We start from the raw sequence: 17,808 nt of genomic DNA, 5'->3' as shown, positions 1-17,808 counted from the left end.
TACTATGATTAACCCACAGCTTAAAATATCAAAATTACTATTATAATAATATGTCATAGTCATTTTGATAAAATATTATCATATATTTAAATAAAATATTTTTTAATATAAAAGAGAATACATATTAAAATTTCAAAAATTAGAAATCATTTCAATAGGCCCTTGTACTTCAGGTTCTACTCTCCCCATCCCCCTTGTGGTAGCCGTGTGTGATGCCGTCCTGCTGAAACCAATTTTTTTCACATTTAAATCTCAACTTTTAATGATACAATATAATATGTTATAGATAATGCATTTATTTAAAAATTAAATGATTTATAGCAAAACTAAAACTGTGTTCATTATGAATTAGCCTTTATATTTTGTTTACCAAAGAATATGTAGAATAATAAATTTATAATGGGAAGTTGATTTATTATTATTTTTTTTTTTTTTCAAATTTTATAGTTCAAATTGGCTGTTATAACTAATAAGATTTTAATTATCTATTAAATTATTTTGTTATCTTGTTTATAAATTAATAATTAGAAAATTATTGTTTTGTGTTTTATTTGTTAAAAAAAAAATATGGGTATAATAAATAATAATAAATATATTTGAATAGTTATTTTATTATCTCTGTCTTTGTTTATGAGCAAATTTAATAATGGATGTAGTTGAAGATGTTTATTTACTCAACTATTGATAAAATAATATGATATACTAATATTGTTTTATTTTGTATATAACGTAGGCATATCAGGGATGAGTTAGAAATATTTGATCAGATTTCTTTAAAGAAAAGAAAAAAATTAGATTAGTATTATTAATTATAAAATTAGTTAAGACATAAATAATCTAACAGCCTAACTATAGTTTAAAAATAAAATGTTATAATATATGTTAGCATCAACGCTTATCAGTTATCACCAATTTAGTTGAAAAAAATAAAAAATTAAAACAGAAGTCAGAATATTAAAATTTTGATTAAAACTGAAACAGATTAAGCAACAGTATACTACAATTGTTTATAAGCTCACAGTTATTATATTAAGATGGGTGATATAATTCAAACTTAAAATATATTAATCATATATATAGGTAGTATTAAACCTTCCTTACATTTAATCTATTAATCCAGCGGTTCCCAACCCATGGGCCGCGGCCCACTTGTGGGCCGAGATCAGCGTGGTACTGGGTCGTAAACCATATAAATATATAATATTTAATATTAAATATATATTTAAAATAATATTATTATATGTTTTTAGAATATACCTAATAATATTTATCAATATTACTTACACTCTATAGTGTCAAATTAGTGTATAATTAACGCTAAATACAGGAATAAACTGAACGTTGAAATTGATTTAATTCTAAAACCATCCAGTTTTCATCCCGATATTGACTCCTCACGAAGGACAAGAAATGTCAAAAATCACATCGAATTGTTTGACTTGTGATTAAGTTAATAATATATGTTTAATTTCATGATAAACAATTAATTTTATAATTCTTTTTAGTTCTAAGAACTAACGTTTGTTTATACATACGTATATATATATATATATATTATATATATGCATTCGTATATAGGTGAGCTATTTGTGGGCCTCAAAGATTATTTTTCAAAATTGGTGGTCCTCACAGCTAAAGAGGTTGGGAACCGCTGTATTAATCTATGGAGTGAAAATTACAAGCCAATACTTTCATACAATAACTATACAACCATCAAACTGTATTGCTTCAATACCGACATCATCTACCTATATTTAAAAAATATGAATAACCTTATGCTCAAATTTCAAATATATAGGTAGGATGTTGGCTATAGGTTATATGTTTAATATATGTTGGTGGCTTGTACCCCTGCTGTAACCTGTATGTAAACTAAAATAATCAAAACTTTTTACTCCATAGGACATAGATATTTAAATAATATTAATTACCTAATATCAATGTATTGTTTGTAAAATTAAATTTTAAAAACTTGACTTAATAATCTATTAATTATTAATGAAAAATAAAAACAACCAGGAACTCACTCTGCAGTTTTCTGTATACTATTTTTTAGGTGTCAAGTGTACATTGCTATTATGAATATCTAGGTGACTAATGGTAATAGATGTGTGAAATTTGAATTCAATAAATCATAGTATATGAAAAACGATTATGAATAAAGACAGTCCTGACAGCATTTATTACTCAGTACCTATGTTGATATTAATAATTTATTTTACAATTAATTTAATTATTTAGAAAGAAATACGATAGGTTAAAATTATTTCTCATAATACTACATAATAATTATTTATTTTAAATTATCTATTTAGGTATATCAATTAGTCAATAGTTGACTGTCTTAGCATAGACCGGTAGTTACATATATGAATAGGTTCGGGCTTAGAGGATCAAAGCATAAATAGGCATTAGGTTAACATTAATATTTTGAAAATTCCGTTTTGTTTAGTAAAATATAATAATATAGGTCAAAGGGTGTGTGTTCAAATGTGCTCTTGGTGTCCCTGAACTGTTTTAATAAATTTGCAAGGGTCAAGCAGATTCAATTATCTAAATACCAAACTGGCCTCCGTGTGATGCTTAATAAAAAATAAGTTAGTTTTCCAAAAAGTTTATTGAATTACCAAGGATGTTTTTTTTAAAAAACGTCAAGGGTTTTAGCCCCCTCCCCTTCATCAATACCATAAAGCTCTAGGTTTTTTTTGTACACCACTATATAGGTACCTATTTAACAGTAAAATAATTAATATTGAACATTTTAAACATAATATTTAAAACCTTTTTTTTATTTTATAATAAAGGTACCTCTATAAAAGCCATTTACGACTCACTCATTACTATTTCCCAAAAATAATAAATTTATGAACTTGACATTTGAAATTAACACTGTGTTTATATATTTTTTGGTGACAGTATGATGTATGTATCACTTATGAGAAACCTTCTACGTTTTCAATCCTTAGCTATAAAATTTGAACACTTCATACATTATTATCTATAAAATAAAAAAATCAGTGCCTATGTATTTTTAATATATTTTTAGCTTCTATTATAACAACTTAAAAGGAATCTTGTGTTAAATTTTCAATTTTTGGACCGAACGAAAACATTTTTATCAAAAAAAAAACTGAAAAATATGAAAAATTGCAAATAAAAATTGGCAACTGATGAAAATTTAAACTATCTATGATTATAATTTTTTTAAGTCACGCCAAAAAACCAAATAGGTATTGACGAAAACTGGTTTTGAGTAAGAATTCTCAAAAATAATGAAAATGAATACGCAATTCTTAAACAAATAACCTGAATATATAAAAAAATCCACAAATATGAAAATATAATACTTATAAATTTATAATCAATGGTACTTCTGTAACTAGCCACTATAGGTATAAAAACGATTAGAAATTTAAAAATAAATTCTGCTAGCAATTCTAGTGTTACACACTTATAAATACGATACCCTAATTATATTATTTTTCATTGCTTCTAAACAAATCCATTATGTATGTAAATATTGTTTATAAATATTAAATGTTATGTATAACTTAAATAAATAATTATGTGTAGGTAGTAGGTACCTATATCGAATTTTTGTAGTTTGGTGTAATCAAATAAGATGCCTCCTGGCTCCTACTGCTTTAGTTGACAGTCAAATATATAGATAGTTACTATTACTATAATACATCTATTATAGCTGTATAAGTAGAATATTAAGCATTTATGCTAATTGAAAATTAATTATACACAGAACTACCAAAGTGAAAGTAGGTAGGACTTCATACCTAGACTCAGTAGGTAGGTACTCACTAACCAGAAATCATTATGATCGTAGGTACTTCGTACATACCACATTATACGACATACCCCATGGCCCATACTGTGTACGTATATAATGACAACCTAATAATATTATGTACCTACTTACGTTCTCAGTACTTTGCTTATAGGACTATAGGTAAATACAATGTTATATTGTATATAGACCATAGACCATAGACGTATAAGATATATTATTATATTATTCGATGTTTTTAGTCGTTCTAATAGCTTTGCAGGTGGTAGGAATTAAACGCAAAATAAATCCAGTAGGTAATATTAATGAAGTAGTCGATTGTCGGTAGAGTGGTGGACAATACTTAATTATTATAATTTATATGTACCTATAATATAATACTGCAGCGTAGAAGTTAAGACACGTTACTCTGCAGTACCTACAACCTACCTCTACTATTGTGTTAAATATAAAAATATTTAGTTCCGTATTAGTATTTTTATTATAAATTATGTATAGTAGCTAACAACCGTGAGTATTTTAATTTTAAACATAGTTTAATACGCTGCTAAAGTGCTAACCTAACCTTGCGGGAATTATAATATTTCTAAGTTTTACTGAAGACTGAAGTACCTATGTAAAATGTTGTAATAAGTGTATTAGGGACATTTAAAAAAATACATAATACAGTTCGAATATTCTAATAATTTAGTATTTCATTTACTCAGAAATTAATATAATGTCTCACTATAAGATGCCAATTGCTGAATACGTGTACACAGAACACTTCGAAGAAATGGACGTAGCTGAAGATGTTTATTCGACATTTGCTGACAAGAAGAACACTAACGATCAATTTCTGTACGTACATGGATTACTAAAAGAATATAGTTGGTTACCTACAAAGTGTGATGGTTATATAAGACTATCACAGGGTCATCGGCGATGGAGAAAACGGCTGAAAAAAAACCTCAAAAAACTAGGAGTATTCATAAATATGGATTGTACCACAGCAAACAAAAATAATGATACATCTGATCAATATAGATCGCGTGGCAATGAAGCCTTTAAAATTAAAAACTACGAGGAATCGCTAAAAATGTATACTCAAAGTATAATGACTGCAGAAACTGACTCTCTTAATTTTGCATTGTCAGTGGCAAATAGATCTGCAGCTTTATATTATTTAGGAGAGTATGAACATAGTTTAAAAGATATTGATCAAGCATTTAAATCCAAAAGGTATCCATTGCAGAATAATTACAAGTTATTTGAAAGAAAAGGAAATTGTTTCCGTCAGATGAATCATACGTCTCTTGCATTAGAATTGTATTCGGTACGTAACATTTTTTATTTAATTTTTGTCATTAATATAATTTAAATAACGCGAATAGACGTCTTGCACTTGATTTTACATTTTTACTCCAACCCTGAACATCCTGGTGTATAGGCGTAGCGCCAGATTAAGTGCTTACAGAGACTTCTAGGGAAATTTTAAAATTTAACCTTTACTCAGATAATTTAAGTTTGGGGTTCACTGCGACGGATAGATTCATACACAAAGCTAAAAACCCTCCAAGAATCTCAAAAAAATGTTTGATATAATTTTTATTGAAAACGGTCCAATAGTTTTTCAGTTGGTAGAGGACAAACAAACAAACATTCGTTTTTATACATTATATTTTCATAAAATATTTATAAAACTTTTTAGTAATTTTTTTTTTTTTAAAGCGGGTAAGTTGATGTCGCTCTGCTGTATATTAGGTGTCTACAAGGTCGCCGTAGTGGATAGCATTAAATTTGAATTCAATGATATAATATCATTGTATACGAAAAACTATTCTGAGCGGAGACGGTATGTCAGTCTACTGTCTAGGATATTTTATATTGTTATTAGTTATTACTATCATTAATACGGTAGCCGTAGCCGATAAGTTAAATTAACATTATTATTAAATTATCAGTGATGCTGGAAAAATATTTTATACACTTCTGAAAAATTGGGCTATTTTGGAACCGAATTACAGCAAAATTACTAAAATTGTTATTCTTTGTGTTAATATGTAAATGCGTTATGTCCCTTAAATTTACGTATACAATTTAATACAACTCGATGTAATTGTCGAGTATTGAAAGTTGAAATTCAGACGCTCATAAAAAGTTATTGCGGACAGCTCAATTTTTTTTTTAATTTTCACTAACAACTTATTATGAGTAATCTTGTATTATATTTTTACCCAATTAACATTTTTTTATTCACGTTAATTGAAAATCATAATCAAAAATTTCATATGCCTATAAATAATTCATCATGAGTCAACATATTTTGAAATTTTATTGAGTATAGAAAATGCTACCACAAACATCAGTGAAAATATCATGTATCTATGGTCAGTTTTTTTAGAGGTGCACTAAAAACCAAAATTCGATTTCTAAAACTGAGTTTGCATGAAAATTCTTGTTTTTCTTAATTTGTTTGATTGTTTTTCCTGCCACCTTTGAAAACTATTTTGAATTTTAAATTCTGACCTCCCGGATACACTAACTAGATTCACACTAATACCAGGAAAGTTGCTATTAAAGTAAATTGACCTTTAAATTGAAGTACTTTTACTGATCCAACCCGTGGTGACAGATACAAAAATAAAAAATAATAATAAAAAACACATATCATTGTAAAATCAATACATTCATTCCTCCGCTCAAAATCTAAAATCCGAATTTATTATTAGTTTTTACATCCTTGATAATTTTGATTATAATAAATATTTCAATTAAGCATATATTATATCTATTAAATATTCATATTATTAATATATATTTGTTTTTAGAACTGTTTATTACATTTAAATAGTAATACACATTTAACATTTGCCACCAAAGAAAAAATAAAAACTAGAATATCGGGATTTGTAAAAAATTGTGAATTAGTAGAAGAAAAAACAAAGAAAAATAAAATAAAATATGAAAGTTTCACAAAACTTAAATTCGTTAAAAATTCTGGTTTATCGGAATGTGTTGAAATACAAAATTCAAAAGAAATGGGAAGAGGATTATTCGCATCAAAAAATATTAAGCCTGGTAAGATTCATATACTTCATACTAGTTTATAGTTTATAATGATTTCTGTTGTACAAGTATACATAGATAAATAGGTATATATATAACATATTTTTCAACACGACAAAATTGCTGAATTCTGTAGATTTTATTAATCATTTATAATAATTGTATACATACATTTTTCAAATTTAATTTTTATTTATACGGTTTCGAATAGATTACAACATTGCTATACCGAAAAATTAGTTTAAAGAAAATCACAGTTATCGCGTGTAGAGATTACCGTGAACACAACAAATAAATGGTCTTATAACTTTTAAGAATTTGAAACTGCAAGATACTCTGAAATGTGAATTATTGTTCGAATAATAATTAGACTAAGTTACAAATAGGTACCTAATCTAAAAATACACAATGAATTTATACACTTCTCCGAATTTTATTCCTACAAAATACTCAAGATAAAAATATTATTAGCAAATAATTAATAAACAGACCTATTAAGCAGTGGTCGTCAAACCCGCATATTATGCTATCCCGTATTATCCCCATATTATTCTTTATTTCATCATTACACAATCTGTAAATATATACAATAATCGATGAGTAGTTATAACTTATAAGTTTTGTGCGACAAAATAAGTGTTTATAGGTAAACATATAAAATAATTGATGAAACTTAGGCACATTTATTGATGATGCGGCACGGTGTCTGGCTTCAGACACAAAACGTGATCTGAGTGTCAGCACCGGCCGGTGCAATTAATTCCCGGATGGGTGACCGTGACCGCCCGGGTTCTTAGTGACAAATCCTTGCCACACATACACTTGTTTCAAACCAACCGTACCCTCCCCAACAGTTACAAACCTATACTAAAAATGACCATCCAATGGCCCATGTGGCCCGTGGGGCGCGGGTTTATTATTAAAAACTATACAAATAGTTGAATGGTTGTAACGAATTCAAGTCGACTGTTTTCAGGTGAAATACTCATTGTCGAAGAGCCTACTGCTGGTGTATTTAAAAATAGTATGTGGATTTTCAACTGCGATTATTGTTTCAAACGATGTTTATCGGCCATACCGTGTTCCAAATGTTCACATGTAAATCGATATTTAATACATTTTAAATTATACAAGTTTTTAATGCCTGTGAAAAAATGTTTTACTCTTAATAGGTCGTCTACTGTGATGAGACGTGTCTGCGCAAAGCCCACACCAGTTACCACGGTATAGTATGTTCATTAGTCTATCCTCTCAAAGCGGACCCAACTGTTGAACCCACTCACGATCTGGCTTTACGTTGTTTTGTTCAACTTATAAATGTAATGGGCATCGAACATTACTGCTCTATGGTACGAAAGTATAACGAACCAAACTTTAGTTTTGACGAAAGCACCAATAATTGCTTTATGGACAATACTTTTCACTCGGTCTATGCACTTGATGGAAACGAGACCAAAAGGACCGTATCCAATTTATTTTTCATGCATTGCACTGCGTCAATGATGGTGTCTCTGTTGTCGTTAAATGAATATTATGATATACCGTCAAATTTGCTGGGCACTGTTGGTGCATCTTTGGTTCATTTGCTGTGTATAGCCAACTTGAACTCGTACGCGTCCGTAGAGCTTTCCAAATACATCGGCAAGAGCAGTAACAATGTCGTCTCGAATCGACCAGCGACTTATGATTCCGTCGCGCTTGTCCTATGCTCTGCGTACAGTTTGATCAATCATTCGTGCGATCCAAATGTGATTGTTCAAACGTATAATGGTGTAGAAGTGACTCGAGCAATAAAACCGATTTCAAAAGGATCTCAAGTAAAACATAATATCAATTAATCATATAATCAATTAATCTGTACCTACACGGGTTGTTTTCAAATAATTATAATAATTTACCTACTACTATATAATATTATAGCATTATTATAATTTATATTATAGCTATTCACTGATTATGGCGTCAAATTTATGTCACACGACAAAAAAGAACGCAGTATACATTTATTTGATCAATACCAATTCCAATGTCAGTGCCAGGCGTGTGTGAACGATTGGCCAATCTATGCACCACTGGAACTCGATAAATTATTTATTAGGTATATTATAATACATTAAGCTACCTACCTATCTTATGTATTTTTAATTTTAGTATGTCTGTACGTATCATGATAGAACATAGAAATAACCAGGTATAATATAATGTTCGCCCCGTGCGACCGTGCTCAACACAAACATTGAAGTTCTCAATTTTAATTTCACTTTACAATATTTACATAGAACACGTGATTCATATTTACCTATATCTTAACAAACAACAATTAAATCTCATTAAAACGAAGTTTCATACAAATTACAAATATAATATGTATCGATTTTACTTATTATATTGTATAGGCAATTGTATATTTTTCAGCAATGATCCACTGCTTATGAAAGACGAGAATGGCGATAACCACCTGAGTATTCCAAAAACGACTTTATCCAAATTCAATGAAATTGTAGATTTATTGATACAACGTAAGGTAAATATTGATTGTTTAGGTTTTTTATTTTCATTTTTAGATTTTTTGTACTCTAATTTTAAAAAACCATCTACCATTCACTATAAATGTGTTCAATTAGTTCAAGCATGTTTGTATTATACTTCAGATCAAGTACATTATGTCATAGAACAATAAAAAATTAATATACAAATCAGAATTGTTATTTCTTTAATATTCGTTGTAAGCCATTACGATTGAAATATTTTTTTGCCTTTCAAGTTTCAATAAAGCTCATATTTTAATGGCTGTTAGTCTCAATTGACCGGATTTCCATCATCGTTTCAGTCTGAGTTTCTTGTAAAATGATAATCATCAAGTGTATACAGTATGTGGGTGATACTTATAGAATTGCAAATTGTAAGTTCTATGAAAACCTTTAACCACGTTTGTTGTTCTAAAAAAATGCAGCATGAAAGGACACACAGGACGTCAGGACAGTATATAGGTATTTGTAGCAGTGAGCAGTGTACCACGTCATATCCCATAGTATAGGTTCCATCTCACTATTGCTTGCCAAGATATATTATTTACGGATTAGTTGTCCAGCAGAACAACCATCATCATACGTACATTTCCCCAACCGTTTCCCGTTTCCCTAGCCCCACCCACAGTTTTTTGTTTATTGCGGGGGCGTTTTTTGAGCTGGAATTCCAGGTTTTGCGGCAGGAATTGACAGGAATGGAGCACTAAATATTGGCATTGGAAAAAGTTAAAAAATCGAAATGGGGGGCTTGGGGAAATGTACGTCATCATCATGTCCTGCCTGTACGCAATACAGTTATTTTTTGTCTTGCACTTCAACACCATTTTGTTTAAGACGCCAAAAATATGTAACGTCAACGTATTAGTTATGACGTATTCATAAACAATGTGTTTAAACAGTTCGGTATAAACGGTGTTTTTCTTCTCCCTATAGCTGCAGATAATGAACTTTTTTGAGTTCCGATTTTTGAAGATTGATAAGTAAGGTTAGCATTTATAAACGAATTGGTATGTTTTTTGCAAAGTCCTTTTCCAAATTTGGTTAGTAATGTCTAAGAATCTCAAGTCACTACAGAGAGAAGTTTTCACTTAAAACACTTACACTTTATACAAATGTATGTATGCATTGAAAAACTGAAAAAGGTATAATTTTGATTAGGGAGCGCACTTAGCCCTAAATCTTATACATTTTTATTCTATATTATGTGCACGTAATATATGTATTAATAGTTTATTATTAAGGTTTAATTTGGATTGTTTGCCTAGCAGAGGGTTAAAGACATTTTCGTCTAAAGTTACGTAAGAGGTTTATATTTATGTCAACTTTCAGTGTCTTCTTCCTTTGGTTTTTTTAACAACAATATAGTTTGCCTTTTAAGGTCAATAATAATAAATTCATTGACGTATAATATTAGGTGCCATACCTACTTGCATGCCCCTCAAATTTAATGATCGTATGCATTCCTTGTATGGGCTGAAATCAGGAATTTTTACAATAACTTAAGTATTATAATTTAGGGTATAAAGCTGCATAAAATTTGGAGAAGTTAGTTGGAGATTGGAGTAAGTATATGTTCATTATTTATAGTTAAAAGGTTCATGTCAAAGTTGATATTATTATTATTGTAATTATCTATTTAATGTGTTTATGGGTTTTCAGTTTTTCACCAGTAGGTAGTCCGGCGACTACAGTGAATATTGATTTTATAGTTTGATGATTAAATAGTATACTTTTTATTCGCTTACTCTATATCAGCGGTTCCCAACCGGGGGGAATATAATGGTGATNTGGTAATTATCTATTTAATGTGTTTATGGGTTTTCAGTTTTTCACCAGTAGGTAGTCCGGCGACTACAGTGAATATTGATTTTATAGTTTGATGATTAAATAGTATACTTTTTATTCGCTTACTCTATATCAGCGGTTCCCAACCGGGGGGAATATAATGGTGATGGAATTACGAAAATAATTATGTTATTTTACAATGTGTAAATTGAATCACTATATTAGTTATCAGATTATCGGGCATCGTTAACAATTATATTATATTAGGTATAACGACAGAGTCGATAAATCGAGTTATTATGTATACTTTATGTTAAAACAATCTACTAAATTATTAAACTTAGCAATTAGCATGGTGATTCTTTGACACGTGAAAATTGATGAGGGACAGTTAGACATTAGTATTAAGTATTTTAATTATATTTTATTGTATTTCTTAGCTGGCGATTCTGGTGAGTAGTTAATTGTTGTCAATGTTATATAATATTTATTGTTTAAAATATTATTTTTTGATACAATAAATGTTTAAATTGTAAAACGCTTATAATCCATGTATACCTATTGGCTATTACTTTGCAACTATACACAAAACGTTACGCTAACAAAGTCACAATAAATAGGTACCTACTGAAGCTAATGTACTTATATTATTTCAGAATACGTGAACAGATATATAAAATACTGCAATGAATTATGAATGTAATTATAATTAATCTGATTACATTAAATAAATTTGACATTTTGTGTAAGATTTAATGATTCATTAATAAACCTACGCATTAAGTATTAATAATTATTTCTTTAATTAGGGGAGACTTGCCTAGATTGGACCACTTTGAATATTCAAGAATATTCCAGATATTATTATATTTAACTGCACTTAAATAATATCTAAGCATGTGAAGAGCAGTCTGGCATAGTTAGATTTAGATTCTAAGCCGAGGGCTGAAAGAGCTCACTTTCACTCACACAGTCCTCTAACAAAGTTGATTTAAATTCTAAAGAATCATTTAAAATTAACACTTATATTATGATCATGGAGTCCTTTCTTACTGAGTTGAGAAAAAGAAAAATGTCATATGATTTGGTAAATGAAAATTTTTCATTCTTTTTTAATATAACCGAGTTAAGCACTAGTGAAGTTAGAGAGAAAGCTGAAATAAGAGCCATGATAAATTGAGTATGGAGACCAAATCCTACAAGATTAAACGGCCACAGGCTGCGTTGCAGTCACTGGAATTGCTATTTGAACACTTATAGAACATGGACTAGTCATGTTTTTGGAAAATATATGCAATATTTTGAACCATGACTCTCAATAAATTGTATAGCTTGTATGACTCCGCATTCATACATGTGCGTATTTCATAAACATTCAACATTCTTAAGGAACAAATTGAGTGTAACGATACACGTCGGTATAACAAGATCGTACGGTGACCTCAGACGTATACGCAATAACTATAGGTGCAGTGTTAATGAATTGTATAATTTGACTTTTTACACAATAATAGAAAAAAATGTTTATGAAATATACACAAAAACACAAGTACCTACCTAGCCACCTAGGTAATAAATGGCAAATGCATAGTCTTAAAAGCTATAGACTATTTAAAGAGGTTCATGGTTCAACATAATGCATTTATCTTCCAATAAACGTAAAAAACATTAATAACCTCCATACTACACTGGTTAAAGTATTGAATCTAGTGACTTCAGCCCAGTCTGTAGCCAATAGCCATTTAATCCAAATACTCAGTACGGGACGATTTTTCATCTGGGAAAATTAAGTTACAATATTTTAGTCTCCATACTGGTAATAATATATGATAAATCCCATGACAACGGGATTAAATAAATACACGAGTAAAAATGTTTTAATTTTTATTTATGTTTAACAACTGGGTATAATTGAGGTGGTCCAATTTAGGCGCATGTCTAATATTGGGGATTCTCCTCTATATTCGTGTTAAAAAAAAATTAATATCATTCAAAACTGTTTTTACTTTTATATTTTAGATTACCGGATAATTTATCCAAAGAGTTATTGCAGATATTTTGATATCTTGATAATATGATTTATATAGTTTATATTTATCTATGATAATAATTCTATTCAGATATTGTACGAATAACATCGATTTATTTCATAATGCATAATTTTTTTATATAATATTATGTATTAAGACTGTATGCTTTTTTTTTTTTTTGTTATTAATATTTAAACACCTAACTAACATACTTTGTATTACTTTAAACTTCACAATAAATTGATAAATTAATAAAACTAAATTTTGTGTTAGTTAGTTTATTATAAAAAAACCTATAAGTTTGTGGTACTTACGTCAAAAAAAATGTTAGCAAATTTAAAAAAGTGAGTTGATAAAACGCTGAATTCATTGTGACTTCAATGGAAGAAGACTTCATCCACCTACAATCAATCCAACACCCATCGTACAGTACACTTGCAGTTACTTGTGTAACTCTTATACCTCTTCAACATTTTTTTATAAAAAGCATGGTTATTGATTAATTTTTATATTATAAATATCATAATATGACTTACTACCGGTTTAATATTGTATTTCGAATATTGTATTATACTTATTATCAGATTTATGAATTTCGATATGCCTATTGTCATACATTTTTTTATAGGTAGTACACTACTGACTTAGAAACGTATCGGAAGACCGATAATATGAGTACCAACACATTTTAAAATTTAGGTTTACCTACTTTTACCATTTTCCCCTCTCTAAAAGTTTCTTTTAAAAATGTATTTTGAATAGAATATGTAAGTAAATAACACCAATTAAGGTGACCGCACACTGGTAAAGCAAAATTGACCGAAGAAATGTAAGTCATATTTAGTCATTTTGCTTTAGTCATAATAACGCATTGTTGTCGCTCACTAGATAAAACATAGTTAGTCAAATCAAAGTATATCAAGTAGTCGTCAAAATTTCGTCCGACGAGGAGGACGTTGCTATTCCTATTTTATGGTTTCTTTTAAAGAAATTGAACAGGAAGAAAATAAAAAAAAACTTTGGGTTCATCCTTTGAACTTGAAACAAACTGAAAATAATACAATTAAATGTTTTATTCATGAACTTCGAAATTACGAATATAAATTTAGAAATTTGACACGAATGAGTACCGACACGTTTGATTATATTCTAGAAATACTTAACGATGAAATTCGAAAACCTGATACTAATTTCAGAAGAAGTATCACTCCAGAAGAGAAATAATTGGTGACATTGAGGTAAGTTAATAACAAACTCTAAATAATTAGATATTAGATTCTGAGCGGAGCATAGCGAAATAATGTATTGATTTTACAATGATGTGTTTTAAAAAAAAAATTCGTTTATCCTATACAATGATTTATCATTGAATTAAATTATAACATATCCATTACATCGACATGCTTGACAACTACTGAACAGCAGAGCGGTACCCACCTGTACAACTTTTTTACGTTTTTATTTTTTCGCTCCACTCAGAATTTAAAATATAGCAGATAGTATAAAAATAATTCTTTTAGACTTGCGAATTCTCTTGAACATATTACTTTGTATTGTTATAATACTATTATAATAAAATAAGTTAACGCTTAATAAGGTTATACTTAATTATACTTAATTTTTAACAATATAAAAATGATAATTAATTATACTGAAAAATCAACTGTATTAATGCAAAATATAAGAACTTGAACTATCCGACGAGGAGAAATCTAGAGAACTCGCAATGTACTGAATTGCATTAAATTGCTGCGGTTAATGATTTGCATTTAAATGATAAATGAGGTATAATATTAGAACGTGGTGCATTATTGTATCTTGGCGTTTCATACGACGTTTCTTGGATGTCGAGAAGTTGATCAATGGTATTTAATATAATTTTTTGAATTGACGTTGATTTTTATCATTTAATTTTAAATACTTTAAATAATACTTAAAAAAAGAAAGTTCAGGTGTATCCTCCTTAAATTTTTTTGGTTGAGTTCTTGTCTTTAGAAATTCCAACATCGGTTTCACCACTCTTTCACTGGGTAATATATATCTAAAAATTATTTAAAACAATTAATTAAATATTATATTATTTTGAAAGAATTATAGACAATACCAGTTATTGTCAATTGCCAGACTACACTGCAAGTCAGCCAATGCGTACTCTTGATATTCAGTAATTTAATCTGTTTCAATAAATAAATGATTTACTAGAATTCTAGTTACATTTAAAAATCCCAAACAGTTTAGTTCTGTGCATTTAGTTTTTTTACTTCACTGTATTCTTTCAAACTAAACTCCATATCATTGAGATTGCTGAATGATGATTTTAAAATTATTGTTAGACTTGGTATAGTTTTCGACGTAGCACAGTTGAAACACAGTCGTTTTTCAACGGCAGATGGCACACTTTCAAACCACGAAAATTATAAGGAGTTGTGAGTTGTATATAGCAAATAGGTACATAAGACTGCGAGTAAGCTGCATTACTATTTTCTTTTTTAGATGAGGTGAAATTTGTAAAGTTGAAATTTCGAAAATTTTTCCAAAATATGCAAATTAAGCACAATAACCTACAAATAAGCGATTTCCGGTAAAATGTATGAACTATGCAAAATATGCACATTCAAATTTTAGATTTGGTATGAATTTATTTCGCACTCTGCTACATTTTACAATAAATAAAAAAAGTATGCAACTGCTATAAGTCCCGAACCTTGGTTATAAGGTTTTTTCCCCATCACTTACCTTTATGTGAGAGCCTCAGTTAGGTACCTACACGGCTGTATAAATATTACATTATTTATTACACTATACTGTAGTAGTAAAATATAATCACACAATTTTTTAGCAAATACTGCATACTATTATAGAATAATATTGTTTAATAAAATATTAATGCTGAGCCCAGAGAGAATATTATATTCACGATTAAATTAAAGTATCCATTTTTTTATTACTTCTGTAAATTTCAAAGCCTAATTTTGAATATTTTTCATGTCTCGGCACTTCTAGAGTTTTATATTAAGTTATAGTTTAACCGTTAAGACTAAAAACAATATTGTGAGATGCCGGACAAAAAAGTGGACTCACGACAGACGACAGTAGTGTATCCAAATGGGAGTTTCCCGAGTGCGTCCCGAAATGTACATTTTTTAATGTTCCTAGTGCGTCCATAATAAGGTATCATCCGAGTGCGTCCCAAAAAAAAAGGTCATATTTTTTACATAGCCCGAATGCGTCCAGTTCATTTAGAAATACCCAGGGTGCACCACGTGGAGGTGAACTGCCTTACACCCCAAAAATATTATTTTTATTATAATTATTAGAACTAGCTTACACGGTTAAGTTTATGTTAGCGTACAATTTATTTAAACGTTTTTTGTTATTATTATATATTTATATAAGCTGGTGTTTAAATGCTATTCTTTTGAAAAAATCGAATCTTGTTATTTCATTATTATTAAATTGTTTTATATTGTCTTCGATGTATAATATTTTCTTGCACGTACTTTGTTTTGGTTTTTTTTGTTGTTTGTGTGGCCGTTCGGATTGCTATTTTAGTATCGATTTGAATTTTTTTTAATATTTCCAAAAATGTGTATAAAATAACGAGTTGTACTTGGAATGAATGCTTTCACAAGCATTTGTTGTCCTTTCAGAACTTCTATTCATTTTAGCCCACATGGAAATAAGAAATTTTACTCCAGAATCTGTATAATTTTCTATTATATTATCCATAAATTCGTTAAGTTTTTGATGTTTTGGCATTATAAATATAAAATCTTCAATAATATAGTTTTCTGAATCTACTTGATTTAATAATGGTAAGCCAAATAGATTAATTAAAATTAATTTCCCACCGTTTCCAGTGTTCAAATATCTTAAATAGATACCTATAGCAACTGTGGACCGAGGACGCACTCGGGCACTGTAATATAATTTGTCGATAAAACGGCGGACGCACTGGGACTATGAAAAAGGTAAAAATTAAAAACGGGACGCACTCGGGATATCCCCATCCAAATGGCCTAGAGTTCCGTGTTCTGAATTGTTTAGATTTAAACACTCCGAATAATATTATGTTTCGGAATCTGAACTAAAAAATGTATCGTGCCATCCAAAGACCAAAGAATTCAAAAAACTCGAAAACTGATACCAACATATTATATTATATTTATCATCTATCCATCTATGGCAAAAGCCGATCGTCGTCACTCGTCGGAGACGATTCACAATTTTAATAATTTCATTGAACAAAAGAGAAATGTGTAAGGCAACAATAAACATTTGCTTACATATTTCATTTTACTCAAGTAATTTTTATAAAAAATCTCGATTTTTTCAGTTCGGGTTTAGATGAAGAAAGAAGTTCCTCAATATGGCGTCTGCACTCAAGATTATGTCCTTGCAGCTACATATTCCCCGAACAGTCGATATACGAAGAGTATACGTAAGTTTGATAACCTATTCTTTTGGGGCTTACATATTTTACTTTTTAGTCTCAAAATCAAAATTTATTATCATAGACAATTTGCAACCCGGGTAAAGTAGGGGCATATTTTTTGTTCCCGAGCTCGCCACACAAACAAATACGCTTATAGCACAAACGACAACGGAATATCCAGGT

General features: G+C 29.2%; 1 protein-coding gene across 1 annotated transcript; it reads left to right on the top strand.

The window, feature by feature from the left end:
• The first annotated feature begins 3,521 nt into the window (after window positions 1-3,521).
• On the top strand, window positions 3,522-9,527 carry LOC111041954 (SET and MYND domain-containing protein 4-like). The gene is made up of 6 exons (XM_022326413.1): window positions 3,522-5,158; window positions 6,633-6,859; window positions 7,824-7,945; window positions 8,020-8,664; window positions 8,791-8,945; window positions 9,263-9,527. The coding sequence occupies exons 1-6, from the start codon at window positions 4,518-4,520 to the stop codon at window positions 9,525-9,527; spliced, it is 2,055 nt and encodes a 684-aa protein (XP_022182105.1). The 5' UTR covers window positions 3,522-4,517.
• Window positions 9,528-17,808: the final 8,281 nt, after the last annotated feature.

This window comes from Myzus persicae, unplaced genomic scaffold, assembly GCF_001856785.1.
Source record: "Myzus persicae strain clone G006 unplaced genomic scaffold, MPER_G0061.0, whole genome shotgun sequence".
NCBI classification, from domain to species: domain Eukaryota; kingdom Metazoa; phylum Arthropoda; class Insecta; order Hemiptera; family Aphididae; genus Myzus; species Myzus persicae.
Note: the sequence above shows the minus strand (reverse complement) of the source record. Positions and strands in the feature narration are given on the sequence as shown.